Here is a 19,008-nt window from a genome sequence, read left to right as displayed (position 1 = left end):
AGTTATCTAGTAAGATAATACAGGGAAAAATCAAGGAGGGGTTTCAGTCCAGACAAGTAGGGATTACAGGGATTTTTTATTGTAGATTGTGTCCACAGTCTGGCCAGGATGGCTGATATCTGAACCTCAGGCTAAATCTGTTATATACTATTTGTCTTATTTTGTGTGCAGTCCTGGATCCACAGATAGTTAAAGTAGCCACTAAACTTCTTCCTTCTCTTCCTGTAATCCACAAAATATTGGCATCTTTAGCCTTCTTTTTTTCCCCCTCTAGTTTGTTCTTGTGCTTTTAATTATCCTCTATGCAAATTACTCCCAAATACATACACATACCACTTTTCATTCCCATACTTCCAAGTGCTTATTGGACCCATCCATGTAGTTTTTCCATTTCACTCTCAGAATGTTCTGAACTTCTGCCTCAGTTTTCACATTTGTAAAAAGGAGATAATTATAGCATCTACTACCAAGTTTGTTGTGAGGATAAATGAGCCAATTTTTATAAAATGTTTGCCATTTTATAAACACTACACAGATGCTATATGTTACCATTACAAACCTATCAAAATTCTCATTACTTCTTTATAGTCTCCACTGTTCTCCATACATCTCTCCCATTTCCTTCCCTGCAGGATAAAATAAACACTTCTCATCCTAATATTCAAGTTCCTCGTTTGCCTCCTTATATTCACGTCATATCTCTGACCTCTGCCAACTGTAGTTCTAAATTCAGGCTTTCTTGAGTTAAGGATACATATTGGGGAAGTGGGAAACAGAGTTGGAAAAGTAGGTTGAGACCTGATTTATAGGGCCTTTCAGTGTCAAGATGAATAGTGTGGACTTTTTCTAATAGGCTATGGAGAACCACTGAAAGCATATGAGCTTCTACATCTCAAAAGCAATGAATAGCAAATATGTGCTAACTTCTACTGTCCATGGCTCATACAATCCTTCCAGATTCCTCTCTTCCTACATCTGCCTTTGGAAATCTATGAGTCATTTCTCTTTGGCCCATCCTGAAGCTTTAGATGAACTGTTGAATTTCCAAACAAGCTTTGAAAACAGTAGAAAAAGAAAAGTGAATGAAAGCAGTCATTTAGTCCCTTAAGAGCACAAATGCCAGAGACAAAGAAAGAAAGAGAACAGACCTTTGCCACCAAATAATCCATTTTATTAATGAGATTGAATTTGAAGAATCATCAATATAAGTTTCTGGGGAAGTATACTTTCATTTTTTTCATATACGGGAAACATTGGCAAGCTGGAACATGGTCATGATGGGGAGAGATCTAGTTAGTGTCTTATTAAAGATGCTTGAAAGAGCTGGAAATTATACTATGCTTTTGTAGGTGTTGTTCAGACAGTTTTGAGTAGTATCCAACTCTTCATGACTTGAGTTGTGGTTTTCTTGGCAAAGATACTGGAGTGGTTTGTCATTTTCTTCTCCACTTCATTTTACAGATGAGAAAAGTAATGTAAACAAGATTAAATGATGCCCAGGGTTGTACAACTAGGAAATGTTTGATTTCTGACCCAACATCCACTACCTACCTGCCCCTATACTATACTTAGAATAGAAAATAAATGAGTAACAAATATGTAACTTTAAATATTTGAAGATCTATTTTGTGAAAGAGGTATTAGTCTTCTCAGTGGTTTCAGGGGTAAAACAAGGATTAATAAATAGAACTAATACTGAGGACTGTCTAGTAATGAAATGGGCTGCCTTGGAAGATGGCAAACATCTTATTGCTGGAAGTATTTGAGTAGAAGGGGATGTATATAATGAGTTGGAAATTGGATTAGAATGACCATTGAAATTCCTTCTAGCATGAAATTTTTAAATTCTGCACTGAAGTAAGCTAGGATAAATGTATATGTGGCATCCATTCTTTAGCACAACTTCAGCTGTTTGTGGAGTTGCACCCCTGATCCACCATTCCTGTTAGGATTTCCTAGTCTTAGGGCCAGGGCCATCTTCCCTTAAATAAGATTAACACTGATCAGTTGGAGTAATCTGATAAGCTAAATAAAGATGTTGTGTTAATGTCTGACGGGGGCTTATTATTACTAACAAAAATAATAACCCATGATAACCCTTGTATGAGGATTTTGTACTAAGTGATTGCTAAGATCCCTTGTGAATAACTGACTTCCCAATTCAAATCCCATTTTCTACAGAAAGCATTCCCTATCCAGTGCTTTTCTTAATTATTTCCTGTTTTTCCTCTGTGTAGCTTGCTTTGTATATATTTATTTGCATCTTGTCTTCCTCCTTGAGCAAATGGGCTATCTTTTGCTTCTTTTTATTTCCCAACACTTAGTACAGTGCCTGGAACAGAGTAGTACTTATTGAATTTTTCATCTGATGATTATGAATGAATAGTTAATAATCTCATATGAATGTCATGAGGTTCTCCTGCTATGCAGAATCAGCCCAAGAATGTGGTTATGATGGCTTTAATGGACTTGGCAGATATGTAGCAATATCTCTCTGATTTAGAGGCCACAACTAAATCTTCTGTCTTTCTCTTGTCTTTTCTTCTAGCTTTACCCAAGCCATGTTGAGGCAGCCGAAGATGGAAAGGTTGGATTGTCTAGAAGCATATTATGTAGGCCTGGTCATCCTGGGAATCGGGATTATCTTTGTGCTCTCCAGCTTCCATGCCCTTGGATTCATTGGGACATATCTAGGTAAGAGCTTAGGACAGAGCACCTGACCTGAGACACATTTCTTGTCCCAGTTCTTGTCTTGTCTGGTGTAGAAGAAGGTTGGGAAGTTTTGTACGTTCACTATCAACCCAAGCATTCCATGATTCTATGAATGCTTTGCTTGAAGAATACTTGAATACCCAACATGTTGATAGAATATTGTTTTAGCAGATAGGTGCCAGGAGAAATGGAAAGTTTGAAACCTGCTTCCTGCATTCTAGGAACACACTACCTAATAGAACCACAGAAATTTAGGGTTGGAAAGAACCAGTAGCTCAGGCCAGATATGGAATGTCCTCTACAAATAACCCCACAACTAGTCGTCTAGCCAATGAATCAGGACCTCGAATGATAGCGAACTTAATCATCTTTCCCATCAGCCAACTCTACTTTGGGAAAGCTCTAATATGTCAGAAAGTTTTAATTTATATCAAGCTGTAATCTCTGTTGCTACTTAAATACAACATTCTCATCCCTCCTCTTTAGGATCAAACAGAACAAATCTAATCTAATTTCCATTTGTTAATATTTGAATATAGTTAGAATTTTTCCCTCTTCCTTTAACATCATGTCTTCTCATCACTTTTGATATGACTTCTAGTCCATGTACCATGTAGATTTGAATTCTGTCTCTTTGGCCATACTCTTTTTCCAGCAGCCTTTCTAAAGTGTGACCCCTACAAGTGAATGCAACATTCTAAATGAGAAACCTAGGTATAAAAGAATTAGAATCTGCTTTGTTCTGGGAAAAAAAAAAAAATTTTTTTTAATGGAGATCATAGATGTATTAATTTTCTTTGGCTGCTTAGTCACCCTCTTCACTAATAGTGAACTAGCAGACCTTGAAACACCCTTTGGTTTTTTTAATATTCATCTTTTAAAAAAAAAAAACATAGATAGCCAGGAGGATAAAGCAATAAATGATAAATTATTGCTTCAAGCATTAGGTTTTGTAGTTCAAATGTAGGAGAGATTGTTGTAACCTGAGATGAATTTAAGATGAATTTAGAATTTAAGTGTTTGAAGTTTCTTTTGAAGCCATCTCTTCTAGTTCTACTCCCAAAAGAAGCCATTCCATAGCATACTAAATATGTTATCACCTGGCCTTTGCTTCAACTGGAACATTTTAAGGCAAGGCATTCAATTCCATTTCTGTCACACTCTAGTTCATTATAGAACAATATTGTTCTATAGGAAATGCTGAGCAGGATGATCTCAGAAAAACCTTGAAAGTGCTCCATGAGCTCATGCAAACTGAAATGTACTGTGTACAAAGTAATAGCAACATTGTGAGATGATCAGCTGTCAACAACTGCTATTCTCACCAATGTAGTGATCCAAGACCACTCCAAAGGACTTATGATTTTAAAAAATCCTGTCCATACTCAAGAGTGTATCTGTACAGATTAGAGCATAACTTTTTTAAACATGACTTTTATGGAAATGTTTTACATAATTTCACATGTCCCTTCTCAATGGTGTAGGGGAGGGAAAGAATCTGGAACCTCAAAGTTGTAAAAATTGTTTTACATGTGACTGGGAAAAATAAAATATTATATAAATTAAATAAAGATGGGGAAAGGGAGAGGCTAGTTCCTTATAAGGAAACTGGAAACTAATTCCATAAAGTCCTTGATTTTTTTTAGTTTTGTCCTTAAGGAAAGAGCTCATCAAAAAAAGTGTCCCTTTACTAGACATGTGACTTTGGATCCTTCAGTTAACTTCTCTAGCCTCAGTTTCCTTATTTGTTGCATAAGGAACTTGGATTGCTCCTCTTCCAATGCTTGTAAATAGAAGATAGAGCAATGAGTTTAGAGTGGAATGATTTCTACTTCACCTGATTTACTTCTTTCACAAATCTGCCAGTAGTTTGTTTTTATTGGAAAGCAACGGGCATGAGTCAAATAGCCCACAAAGTAGAGGCTTCTTCCAACCTAGTCATTTCTGGGAAAGACTTCTGTCCTAGTAGACCTCTTGAAGTTAGTCTGGGAATAGACTTTTTCCTTGAACAGCAGTCCAATTTCCTATAAAGCATGTGACTTGAGCCTTGGATGAGATGCTTTGCCTCTGGATAGAGATTCCAGCCAACAGAGCCTGAACCTTGCTGTAGTTTACTGTTAATACGTTTTACTCGTGGCTCCTGGTTTTCAGATCAGGCAGCTACTATTTGATGTCTGGAATCAACAACACAAGCTTTATAAGGTTAGACATGACACCTGCATCAATGACGTCAATTTGTCCTTCTGTTTTGGACACCACTAAGGGAAAAAATCCATGGAATGTCTGGGGGTGAAGGAGAAGAAGGGAACTTGTCAAAAACAATAAGGATATATCTTGGAAGAAAAGACCTATAGGATTTTATTTTGTCTGCCCTTTACTAATTCTGAACTTTGTTCTTTTCATTTGACCTGAGTTTGGCTGCCTTCAGGGTTATTATTATTTATATTCTTGTAGTCAGTGGCCTCTATGTTTATTGTTCCTTTGACCCTGCTTTATCAGGCCATACAAATCTTCCCCTATTTTTCTGAATTTATATATTTTATATTTGCTATTTCATAAATTATATTTGTAAATCATAATTTTTTTTATCCATTCCCAAGTAATGATACACATAATTTCTTTGTAATTTCTCTTATTACAACATTGTTACTGAGAACATTTTGGTATACAGGAGTTTTACTTTCTGTGATTGATCTTCTTGGGATGTAAATGACTCTCAGACTTATAGTAGTAGACTCCTGAGATTAGAGAGTATAAATAATTTAGTAACTTCTCTTAAATAATTCTAAATTGTTTTCCAGAGCATTTGGACCCATTTATAGCTTCATTAGCATTGAATTAACATTTTTGTCTTCCACCAGCCCTTTCAACTTTGGCTTTTGCTGATTTTAGCAGTTTGGTTGGTATAAAGTGGTACTTCAGGGTTACTTAAGTTATTTTGCCTTGCTCTGAGCATTAATGATTTTTGTTGATATTTCTTTAGTTTACATTTCTTTTGGAAGATTCTTTTTCATATCTACTGGCCCCATTTCTACAGGAAGAAGACACTTAAAGTGGGGGGTGCCGAGGAAGGAGGAAAGGATAGGAGTACTTGCCCTTTAGGAGTTTAACCTGATAAAGAGATCTGGAAATATAACTCTCTTGAACCCTTCCCCTATTCTTAGACCTCAGAAATGATTATATTTTGGAGAAGAAAAGACTTAGCCAAGAATTGGAAGAATAACATGATAACTGCCTATGATCGATGGTGTATGAAGCTAGTGTGGAAGAAATAGTTGGGTTTCTTGTGGTATGGGCATAGCAAACAAAATTTTCTGATACCATTGCATAAAAAGAGGAATAAGTTCTTTTGAGATAATCTTTGAGATAAAAATTTAGGGTCAAAATCCTCTAGAACAGTACATGAAATAAGAGAAATGTGTCAAAATGATGTTTCCAATAGTGTCACTATATTTGGATAAAAAGAAAAGAGATTGGTTCAGATATCCTAATAATAAAAAAAAAAGAAAGTTGTATAACTGGCTGATATTGAACTCTGTAATTCTAGAACAAAGGTGCATTGGATTAGGAAGTGTACCAAAATGATTTGAGATATGGAATTGAAATGGAAAGTTTGCAGCAAACAATCTCTCTCCCTCTCCCCCTCCCACCCCCTCAAGCAAACTGGGTCAAGGTCCTTTCCTGAGAGGTAACAGTAAAAGTAGGAATTGGTGGATTTGGAAAAGAGAAGGTTTGAAACAACAGCTTTAGAGAATGTGAAGGCTCCAAATATAAGTTTGCTTTCTTCAAAGCTCAGCTTTCTACCCAAACCAAACCCTTTCCCAATACCACAGCAGCTAGTACCTTTCTCTCCATAATTACCTTATACTTATTTATGTATGCATTTTAGTTGTTGTTTCTCTTGAAAGAATGTAAGCTCATTGAAGATGAGAACTATCTTCTTTGTGTATTTTAATCTTTAGTGCCCAGGACATAGATTTCTGTAACTCTAATACTCAGCACAGTGGCTGGCATATGATTGTTGATTGATTGGTACTAAACTAGATTTCCTCATGTGAGTATGTCTCAATATGCAATGTTACTTTTCTCCCTGACTCCTGTAAATATTCTATATCTACCATTCAGTTTTAGTTCTCACCTTTTTATTCTCCTAATCACCCGCTGCCACAATGATCCCCTATATTATAAGAATTCCCCTTTAATTTTTTTTACTCAGCTGTGAATAAAACTTATAAAAATCAAAAGCAGCTCCTCATGAGGAAATGATTGAGGACCCTAATCTTAGGATCATAGAATCATGGAATTATAGATTTAGAGTTGGAAATGAGATTCTTAGAGGCCATCTAGTCCAAACCTCAAAATTTTCAGCTTAGGAAACTGAAGTCTGAAGAAATAGTGACTTATCCTGAACATACAAGTAGTTAGTTGCAAAGCCAGGATGGGAACCCGTGGTTACTTGTCACTAACCTTTTCTAATGACCACACTGGGCAAACAACTTTTCCTGGCTTCTCCTTGCCCTCTCTCACCTTGCACCCAGTTGGCATGGGATGTGGCCATGGTGGAAATCCCTCAGTCCTCTAGGTGGAAGGAAGGAGCCCATTAAAACTATTCTCAGCCCAGTCTTTAGACTTTCCTATTCTGAGTGGAATTGGCCTAGATATGTTGAAGAACATTGTGCTTGGCATCCAAATGTAGGGTGAGGTGCTTACCCAAGGGCTGTGAGTCACTCCTCTCAAACAAGGTTTCTGTGCCAGCCAGCTCTCTTTCCCCCCCCCCCCCCCCCCCAAGCAGTGTGACATTATCCCTTCACCCCTGCCACCAGGTGCCACTTCCTGCTTCTTCAGGAGAATGAGGTTTTTCTCAGTCCCAGGCCCAGCACCTCAGGGTTCCCTCTGCCCTTTGTGCCTTGACAATTGCTGTGATGCACTTAGCAGAGGTCCCCAGACTCTACCTGGATCCCAGAGCAGTTCCCATTGTATAGCCTCTTCAACCTATTTTTTTTCTCCCATCTCTGATTAGGCAGAATTGGTCTGTGAGAAGGGAGACAAATTAGAATTTTTCTAGATGGGAATAGGATGCTTCCAGGCTCATAGCCAGGACCAACTCTTCAAAGTTTCTGGGGATCTCCAATTTGCCCTATATATGTAATGGGAAGGATAGAGCAGGAAGAAATAGTCAAAGTGATTCTATCACCCAAGGATGGCCCACGCCTCATCTGGTTTACAACCCTGGGCTTTCTGTTATGCAGATTTACCCAAGTCCTAACTTATTTTCTGCTTCATCTCCTGAAAGCCCCAATTTCTGCCTTACAAAAGTTAGTCTCATTTGGTAAAATTGAAGAAATCCTCTTTTCCCAAATTACACATTTATTTTTTGAGACTGGGTCTGCCATCTTTCCTCGGCAGGAGGACAATAATGAATTATTATTATAGAATAGAAACTTTTTAACTTGCTCCATTTTTCTGAAACAGGCTAGTTGTCCCATCCTTATATACCCTGGTAAGTTTCAGGGGCTCACCATACTGTACTTTACTCAGACATTCAGTAACTAAATTATTACTACAATTTAGACAATAGATCCTCCAGCCTCAGCCTCTCCCAGCACCAGGTTTCACAGGCACAAGCCTCCTTGACAAGTCATGGTTGCATTTTACCTAGGGTATTCCTCTTAAAAGTTCTACCTAAAATGTCATCTTGATTGGCAGGTGTCTTCATGTCACCAAAAGGACAGGCTAATCCTAGGAAATTTGCCTATTAGGTGATGAATTCTTTGCCCCTGGCAGCTCACGAAACAAAAAACAATTTTAAAAAATCATCTTCATTCCTAATGAGGAGACAGTAGTCTAAAAGAAGGAAGAGGATAATGAGGTTTGTACTTTTTTAGACCATCTGTAAACATTAATTTAATTACTGGTGTTCTAAGGACCTGACGTTGAAGATTGGTGTGATTGATATGTTTGTCAGACAATAATCAAAAAACTACTGGAGAAATTAAACCGTGTCAGTATTGACATTTATCCATGAAACCTAGAGATATAAAAAAGTTGAATCTAAATTGATAGGTTCTCTAGAGAGAATCATATAGAAAACATAATTGATTTTTGTTATTTCACAAGAAACCTCATTTATTGGGATACTTAATCCTCTCATTTTATAGTGAATATAAACAAGACAATCCCAGTTTATGGTGGATATAAACAAAACAATAGATGCAGACTGTACATAATCTGTTGAAGAGCTAAAGGAGATAGAAATTTTGTGAAGAATAAGTCCTCTAAACCTTAATATCTAACTTCATACTCAGTAATGAAATATGATTTTAATTATAAAATGAACAATTCTAAATTTAGTTAGCACATAATCATTTTTCCTATTTAGTATTTGTTGGGCATTGTGCTCAATACTAGAGATACAAAAGAAAAAATGAAAAACTCCCTTCCTTCAGAGAGCTTACATTATAATGAGGAAGGTACCATGTAAATAAATAGGTATAAACATAATAAATAGTAATTTTTAGTAACCAGGGAGACCAAGAAAGGCCTCTGACAGAAAATAGCATTTGAGTTGTGTTTTGATGAAAGAAAGGGATTTCTGGAAGTGGAATTGAAGAAGGAGAACATTTCAAGCATAGAAAAACATGGAAACAAAATTAGTATTTGTTAACATTCTAAACAGGAAGTCAGATTTAAAGTTTAATGGGGGGAGGGAAGGATATATGTATATACATAGAGAGAGAAGTAGATGTAGAAAGATGAAGACAAAGGTTTATGGACTACTGAAAAACCTTATATAGATCCATAAGAAAGTCAAAAGAACATCACAGTGATGAAATTGACTATATCTAACATGAAAAAAAAAATTTGATTACTGTTGGAATTCACTTTCTAATTGGCTTTCTGTATGCAGTCAGGCAAGAGAAAGATAAAAATCGATACCATGGTAAGACAGTGTGAAGTAGTTCCCAATCCAATTTATTTTTAACAAACTATTGACTCTAAAAAATAAAGTCAGGACTTTAATTTTCACCATTTTTTAGAGTAGGTTATGATGTGAATTTGTCACACTACAACTACAAGGCCAAAATAGCATGGAAACTGTCTCAATCAGCAAACACTTCATTATTTTGTCAATTAGCATGCCATAGCACATGATAGCTGAGAGGAGTACTGGTTTAGAGAACAAGCAAACTTAGTGAATAAAGTGGAGGATGACTATAAGCAGTACCACCTCACAAAACAATGAAACATACGAGACCTAAACAAGTTATATCATTTCAAGGACATTTGTGGGTTTATTTGGAAGGGAGGTTGTAAATAGATGCAAAATGAGAACAGCTTATCTTCTTTACTGATAAGCTACCTCCTGCCATCACCTTTGGATTCTGACATCTCAGTATCTGAAGATAATAAGTATGTGCCCCGTACTGAAAATATCTCAGAGGGGCTGTTATCAGAATAATTGAGGAATTGATGTGCTGTATCATTAGTAAATAAAACTAGTGACGTCAGCAGCTATAAACAAACACATAACCTTTTTTTCTCAACACCATTAAGTTTTTATGAGAATGTTCTAAAAGGATGTTCTGTTAAGGATATTCTGGGTGAAAATATGACGGGGAAAGAGGTAATTTTTTCACAGAAGATTTTCTGCAAAGAATAGTCACAAGTCTAGATCAGCGTGAAATGTAAGAAATGCAAGACCATTCTCTTTATTAGTAGTTATTTTTCAGTAGTTTTCCTGTTATGTCCAACTCATTGTGATGCTATTTGGGGTCTTCTTGGCAAAGATACTAGAGTGGTTTGCCATTCCTTCTCTAATTCAATGAGGAAACTGAGCAAAAAGCAGGGTGAAATGACTAGGGTCCCATACTTAGTAAGTATCTGAACTCCAGGAGATGAGTCTTGCTGATTTCAGGCCCAGTACTCTTATTTAATGTGACATCTAGTTGCATCTGTTGATTACATAAAAGTATTTGGGTAGAACAAAATCTAGCTTCTCTTCCAATAAATTGTTTTTCATTTTATGTTAAATTAAAAGTAGTAGATAGAAAGGGCATAAGTATGGCATGAACTTGTGAAGCTCAGAGCAGGAAGGTAGCTATCCATCTCTGCTCTGGATTAGAACTATTTGGGAGCACCGTAAGCTTGCAGGTTCTCTGCCTGAGCTATCCCTGAGATCCTGGAATAGAGCAAAAAATAGTAGATCTGAGCTAGCTCGTCAGATAAATGTTTTATGTGCAAACCCCATCATGACAGGTATGATCCTGGGCCAATCATTTTTAAGTTCTCAGTTCTTGGGAAGGCGCTGACAATCATTGATAGCATTGTCTTTCCTTGTACTGTAATGCTTTACAACACCCTTGCTGGCCAGACTCTGGCCCTGGTGTCCATGAGCACTCTTTCTGTACCACTGGAAAAATGACTTTTAATTTTTTTTTTTCTTGAGAGGTTTTCCAATCAGGACTCAGTCTGGTATATTTTCTGTTTCTTCATAGAAAAGTTATGGAGTAGAGAGATACTTTTTCTTGTTCCCCCACCATTTAGCCTCTTCTGAAATGTTTCTTTCAAACTATATATTGTTGGATTCTGCCTTCTAATCTATTTTGCTATTCACTTTCTTTTTATAGATGAGTTTATCTCATTCATAGCTATGGTTTTTATGAATATTTATTATAAAATAAAGTTTATAATATTTATAGTATTCTCCTATTTTTCTTCTATTTGTGCAACCCATTTTAGACAGGTGGAAGTAAAAGAGAAGGTATTCAGCATTAGTGGTCTATGCTTGATACTATTTATATCCCCCTTTCTCCTTTATCTCTCCCCCTTGAACTGATACCACTTATACCTTCTTACCCTTTCTTTTGTTTTAACCCTTCTTCATAGAAATCCTTTCACACTGAAGTTCATTTGGTTATAACTAATCCCTCCCTTAATCAATTCTTCCTCCCCCCTCCCAGTTCTTTCTTGTTACCCTATTGATTTGAATGTATTTCTTTAAAAAAATTTTTTGCATTTACATATATGTATGTATCTTCTATACTCCTTTGACTTTAGATGTTTAAAATGAAAGTGAAATTCAGGTGATACTTTCCTTCTTCTCTCCTCCCTATTTTTATAGTTTTCTACTGTCACTCCGAGATGATAAAAAATAGTAAGTTTCTCTTTTGCTTTACCTTTTCTTCATTTACGATCATCATAAATCAAAACTATTCTTTCCAGATCATGTGTGTCATTTAGCCAACTGATTCTTCCCCTATTAAACAGTAAACACTTCATCCTTGTATATTCCTTTCAAATTGCTAAAATGTATTTTTCCTTTTTATTTTCCCTTGACTTCTATTGTTGTATTTCAAAGTTTCTTCTCATTAATTAGGAATGTTTGGACATTCTCTTTTTCATCATTGAAGGTCCCTTTTTTCCTCTGGGTTCGCACTAAATTTTAGTAGGTAATTTATTTTTGGTGACAGCTTTTGTTTTTTGTGCTCTGGAATATCACTTTCTAAACATGAACATGATTATGGCTCCTTAGTGCTTGAAGTCTTTCTGGCTGTTTACAGTATTTTTCTTTTAATTGGACTAGGAAGTTCTGGATTATGATTATACCATCCCTGGAATTTTCATTTTTATATTTCTTTCAAATGGTGACCAGAGTTCTAATAAGTCTGGAAAGTTTTTTTGCAAGATTTTTTGAAATATGGTTAACAAAGTTCAATGGTTAGTGTTTTGGTTTTGCTTTTTTTTTTTTTTTTTGTTGTTGTTGTTGTTGTTGTTGTTGGTTTTTTGTGATTTTCCCCCCCCAGATCATTTTTTAATGAGGCCAGGTTTCTTGTGAGACAAGATGACATCATATTTATAAAAGCATTTTATAAATTTTAAAGAATTGTAGAAATGCTCTAGTGATGATGATGATAATTTATCCTGCTTTTAGGAATGCTTTCCATAAAGTATATAATACTTTTCTTATGTAGAATATAGAAAGATATGGACTCCCCAATGAATTCAGAAGAATCAGAACTTGCTGGACCACCAGAGTCAGAGGATGAATTTTTCCCAGTCTTTTGACTATTTAATATTTTCTGGTGTTTCATGAGATCATTCCCTTTTATTTGATCCATTCTGATGTTTAGAGGGTTTCTTACTTAGGCAAGTTTTTTTTTACATTTCTTGTATTAACTTGTCAATTTTCTTTCCAAGTCTGTTGTCTAGACTGGGGCTTCTTAAAAACTTTTTCCACTCATCATCCCTTTTCACTCAAGAAATTTTTACCCAGATATACAAATGAAACATTTACTGATAACAAATCATAAATTTATCTTAAAAAGTCTGACATAAATACAATTTTATCATTTATTAACAAGGAAAGAAAATTTGCCTGCTAAAGAGATGAATGAGAATTCAGTCTTGGCAGATTATTTGATACGTTTTACTGCATTCTAAGGCTAATTTGGCTGGATTTCAGAGGGTAGGAAGAGTAGTAACATCCAGTGGAAAATGGAAAAATTGTACAGGGCATTTAAAACTTAAACAGAAGACTTTATATTCTAAAGTCAATAGGAAGCCGCTTAAATTGGTTGAGTTTGGGGAGTCATATGATCAGATGAAGAGGTCTAAAGTGAAAGGAAGTTCATTATGCACCGAGTGTTTTGGATAGCCTAGTGACAGACAGTAGGAAGGGAGAAAGGATTGATAGATGAGATTGGGGATGGATGTTTGTTCATTGGCAGTCAGGTAAGAGTTCAGGGTCACCAGGATGGGGAGAATAAGAGGTGGAAATGTTACCTGCTGGGAAATAAGTCCAGATAACAAGTCTATTAGATGATGAAAAAAGATCTGCTGATGAAGGAAGTGTTTAAAAGGTTTAAAGTCTGTTTTGGGAATTAGGCCTTCAGGCTTGCTCAATTGTTCAGCCTCACTCTAGTCAATTCCAGAATTTCCAGAAGTCTGGTTTTTAATAGGTACCAGGAAAGCCTGTTGTGCATGTGCCAGGGGATCACCCAGATCCCAATAATTAACTGATGAAGGGAATTACACATGTAGTTTGGGCAGGCGGCAAAATAGAGAGTTGGATCTAGAATCAGGAATCGGTTAGACCAAAGTTCAGATACTAAACTTGCTCTGTGACTCTGAACAAATCACTTAACAATTATCTATCTCAGTTTCTTAATCTGTGAAATTGTGAACACATGCACACACACAAATCCTCCCATGATTATTGTAGGACAACATGAGATAATATTCATAAAAGCATTTTCTAAACCTGCAAGCACTTTATAAATGCTCTGGTGATGATGATGATGGTTTACCATGGTTTTAGCAATGCTTTCAATAAAATATGTCTTTTTTTCTTGTATAGAATGTAGAGAGATATTCGCCAGAATGTTCAGAACTTGTTGGATCTCCAGAATAAGAGAATATTCATTAATGGCTTAAAGAAGGTTTCTAATGGAAGACCACAGGGATCTGTGCACAATTCTGTACTGTAACATTTTTATCAGTAACTTAGATTAAAGGCATACATTGCAAACCCATAAAATTTTTAAATGATACAAAGGTGAGATGATTTTCAAATGTTTGACAGTGTTGGGTTGCAAATGATCTTGACAGATTAGTGGATTGGCCTTTGTTTAATAAGGTAAAATTCAATAGAAATGGGGGGAGGTGTCAAAATTATGTAGGGGACTAACAAAGAATAAGGATAAAAGCCGATAGACAAAAGATATGAATGAGAGGTTCTTTAAAAATTACAAGTCATTAAAAAGCATATTTACATTTTTCATTTTGACAATATTTAAATTTCAAAATACATGCAAAAATAGTTTTCATATTTTTCAACATTCATCTTTGAAAAAACTTTATGTTCCAAATTTTTCTCCCTCTTTCCCTCTACCACCACCAAACAGGAAGCAAAGGTTGAACATTTCCATATTCATTATGCTGTCCAAGAAATCAGATCAAAAGGGGAAAAAATGTAAGGGGGGGAAAAAAGCAAACAGGAAGGTGAAAATACTAGACTTTGATCCACATTCAGTCTTCATAGTTTTCTCTTTGGATATAGATGGTACTTTCCATCATAATATGTTGGAATTGTCTTGAATCATTTCATTACTTTTTAAACATTAATAGTAAATCAAAACAACATTAAGGTTTTATCTCATACAACAAATCAGCACAGATAACAAAAGATGGAAAGGGTTGAAATTGGAAGTTTTGTGGGCATAATGCTATATTGTTGATTGAGTTGTAAATTGGCTTAATCCATTTTTGAGAACAATTTGGAATTGTGGGTGAAAAGTGACTAAAGTTTCCATATCCTTTTACCCATCAGTCCCAGTGCCAGATATATATACTCTAAGGAGGCCAAAAATAGAAAAGTCTCAGACACTTATAAATAGCAGCACTTTTCATTTAGCAAAGTAGATGGCTATAGATTGGATATTCCTAAACAGATTGTGGACATTGAATATTAATTTGCCCAAATTGTTTCCTGTAAGACAGACCTCAAATCTGTAAATATAAATAAAATACAGTGCATAGATGGAACTTAATTCATTTTTTAAAAAATAAGATTTATTGACACCTTTTAATTTTATATCACGGTTATTTTTGCAAATATCTAGATTGAAACTTACTTTGTAAGAAAGCAATTGAGGAAAAGCATCCAATTCGTGCTCTCACATTGTCCAGTAATGTCTATACTACATTTTGCCAGTGGACTTTCCAAGATCTTCTTTGAGGTAAAAAGGAGCTGAACAGCTGAAGGCCAAGTATCTTTCCAAAGAAGCTAATGAAAGACTATTTCAGTTATAGAGAAGGGCAGAGGAGAGGAAGGAAGGTGTAATCCTTTGTGAATCTGAAAGGATTTTCGCACCTGCACATATACATGTGTGCATGCACACACAGAGTCCACAATTATTCAACTCTGTGGGTACTCTTTAAACATTGCCAGACTTTTGCTGCCAGGTAAGAGCTCTGCCAAATTGTGTTTTCAACATGCTCTGGAAGAACTTGTGGGGGTAGAAAAAACCTCCACCTCTCAGTCTAGAAACACACATTCATTTGTCTCTTCAGCAGTCTTATATTTAATTTCAAGGAGAAAATGACTTTTCAAATAATGTAAACATTCCCCCAAAATCTATTTAAAAAACAAAACACATCCATGTATGTGTGTGCACGAGTACAATTGGAGGAGACTTTTTAACTTAATACTAGATTGAGGTGAACATAGGAAGATCAACTATATAAAATTGAAACAGTTTTGCACAAATAAAGTCAGTGTAGCGAGAATTAGAATTAGAAGAGTATCTGATAAAAGTCTGATCTGAGATGTATTGGGTATTGATACAAATTAATAAGTATTACAAGAGCCACATTCAGTACATAAGGGATTAAAGGATATGCTTTATTTTGATGCACATTGGTTTATTAATCATGTTGGGTATGGAAAATAGGAACAAAAGGGAAAAACCATATCAGGGTTAAGGGAAAAAAAAAAACCATGAACATAGCATGTGTTGATTTACATTCGGTCTCCTTAGTTCTTTTTCTGGATGCAGATGGCATTTTCTGTACAAAATCTATTGGGTTTGCTTTGGATCACTGGATGGACCAAGCTTTTCATAATTGGTCGGTTATCATATATTCTTGCTGTTATTTTGTACAATGAATTTCTGGTTCTGCTGGTTTCATTCAGCTTCAGTTCTTGTAAATCTTCCCAGACCTTTCTAAAATCATTATGTTCAGACTGAGATTGTGAATATGTATGGCTGACTTTGCCTGAAAATGTAAAGTTTGAAAGGAATAGATTTGCAAAAAAAATTAAAAACTAAAATTAAATTCTGTTTTGAACATGTTGAGTTTGAGATGTCTCATAGAAACCTAGTTTGAAATTTTCTCTAGGCAGTTAGTGATGTGAGACAGGCTTGGGTTGGATCTGTAAGTCTATGAGTCATATGCATAGAGAGGATAAGTAAAATCATATGAGCAGCTGAAGAACCTCTAGAAAGAAAAAAAGCAATGGTAAGACAAAGAGGCGAGAGATTCCACAAGTGCTCTATCGATCTGGCCAAGCATAGAATCAATAGAATATGAAAGTAATAGAGGTGAGGGGCTGAGAAGAAAGGGGATTCCTCCTCAGCAGGTGGTAACTCTGAATAGCAGGAACATGAAAGAGCAAAAGCTCAGGTTGCTCAGAATGACCCATACTCTCACAGGATATTCTGGACAATTGAAGTGGAGGTGTTGACTGCCATTGACAGGGCTGTCTTAATAATTATTAAGATAGTTATGAATGGCTTCTGCATCCTCCAGACACCCCCTCTTGGCTCTATAGCAAGAGTTGGCCATATAGTAGAATGTGATAATTATTTGTTGAATAGATGAATGAGCTTCCTGATTGTTTTTGTCCATAGGTGATTACTTTGGAATCTTGAAGGAAGCAAGAGTGACAAAGTTTCCATTTAATGTTTTGGACAATCCTATGTATTGGGGAAGCACAGCCAACTACCTGGGGTGGTCAATCATGTAAGTATAAGTTTATATTTAGTCTTTTCACTATAATTGTGAATTCTATTCATCTTACTATAAGATACCAAACTCTGTTATTAATAATCCTGTCGGACAGGTAGGTGGGGAAGTGAATAGAGCACCAGTCCTGAAGTCAGGAGGACCTGAGTTCAAATCTGTCCTCAGACCCTTAACATTTCCTAGTTGTGTGACCCTGAGCTAGTCACTTTTTAACCCCAATTGCCTTGACAAAAAAAAATTAATAATACTGTCATTTGAAATCCAAAGTCAATATTTTAGTAATCTTCATAATTAGTGATAAAATTTCCCATTTATTAATAGTTATTATTATCAATGATTGTACCTAAAACAGTCTAGAACATAGTCGATGTTTAGCAAATGCTTGTCTATTGATTGACTTACAGTAATCTACTAAAGGAAAGAAAGCATGATTTATTCAAAATTTGAAACCTAAAGTCGACCTTAAAGGACACATTTTAATTCTGTTATTTTTCAAATGACAAAATTGAGATCTAGAGGAAAGGAAGTTAGTTGTCTAGAGTCACATAGTAATAATAATAATAATAATAATAATAATGAAGGGACTTGACTCAAGTTTGTAACTAACTCTGTTGTTCTTTTCTGAACAGCCTCATGCTTCTTACTTCTCCTATAATATATAGCCAAGTGCCTTTCCTGGGAGAGGCTTAATAAATATTTGTTGATTGATTTCTGCTACCGGAAATCAGCCAGGATATTTTGATCTTTTTAAGAGGGAATCTCAAGCAGGTAGATGTCCTAGAGGATAGAGCACCAGCCTTGTAGTCAAAAGGACCTGACTTCAAATCCAATCTCAGACACTTGCATGACCCTGGGCAAGTCACTTAATCCTGATTGCTTCCTCCCCCAGGAACTTTTTTTTTTCTTTTCATTTTTACCTTTTTTTTTTTAATCCAAAAACAAAAAGAAGCAAACAAACAAAAAACCACGGAATTTTAAAAACCATAAAGAACAGAAAAGAAATACAAAAGAAAATATTATTATGTATCCAGCATAACATCAGGGAGGATTCAAAATATATAACAATAAATTACCAGATCAAGAAAGTATATATATTAGGAGAAAAAATTATTCATGATTATCTTTTTTCTCTACTTCCTTGTAAATTGTTCTTTTGTTTTCTGCTGCGTTCCTTTTTTACTTTATTCTTTTTTTCTCCTTTTAACCACCCTATCCCCAATGAAGTTATATTTAAGAAAAAATATGATCACGTATACATATGTAGATATATAGATATATACACCCACAACCATGGAAGGAATTTATAGGTCGGGGCAGGTTAAGTAATGCCAAGGCATAATTAAGAGTAGGATTCAGGCATAAAATTTTTTAAAGAAGCAATCCCTGATAAATACTAGAGTATAGTCACCCAATAACAATTCATGTTGGCCCACCTGGAAATCCCCTAGGGTGTTGATATTAAGCATTATTATAGAGAGACAAGGAAGGTGTTTTTATGGGTAGTGGGGAAAAAAATCAGCAACTGCTTTGTATGAGGTTTCAAGCTAACTCAAAGACATTAGGGAAATCACTTCATGTCTTTGGAACTCCATTTCTTCCTTTGTAAGGAAAGGAAGATGGACAGGATGATCTTTTCAGGGCTCCTTCAGCCAAAATGTTATATGATTTTCTTAATTTCTCGTGACCAAGGAGAATGGTGTTGACTCTTAGCTGAGCAGGTAATTGTAGCTGACATTTACATGATGCTTTACATACATACTGTCATTTGAG

General features: G+C 35.6%; 1 protein-coding gene across 8 annotated transcripts in view; it reads left to right on the top strand.

Annotated features, from left to right (window-relative positions):
* PEMT (phosphatidylethanolamine N-methyltransferase) overlaps positions 1–19,008 on the top strand; it is a 172,494-nt gene that overhangs the window by 132,424 nt on the left and 21,062 nt on the right. For all 8 annotated transcript variants that reach the window (XM_023497480.2, XM_031938367.1, XM_012542811.3 and 5 more), the window contains 2 exons: positions 2,549–2,694; positions 17,124–17,235. In XM_023497480.2, coding sequence (XP_023353248.1) covers positions 2,549–2,694; positions 17,124–17,235 — 258 coding nt within the window. The remainder of the gene's footprint in view (positions 1–2,548; positions 2,695–17,123; positions 17,236–19,008) is intronic.

Source organism: Sarcophilus harrisii, chromosome 1, assembly GCF_902635505.1.
Source record: "Sarcophilus harrisii chromosome 1, mSarHar1.11, whole genome shotgun sequence".
Taxonomy (NCBI): domain Eukaryota; kingdom Metazoa; phylum Chordata; class Mammalia; order Dasyuromorphia; family Dasyuridae; genus Sarcophilus; species Sarcophilus harrisii.
Note: the sequence above shows the minus strand (reverse complement) of the source record. Positions and strands in the feature narration are given on the sequence as shown.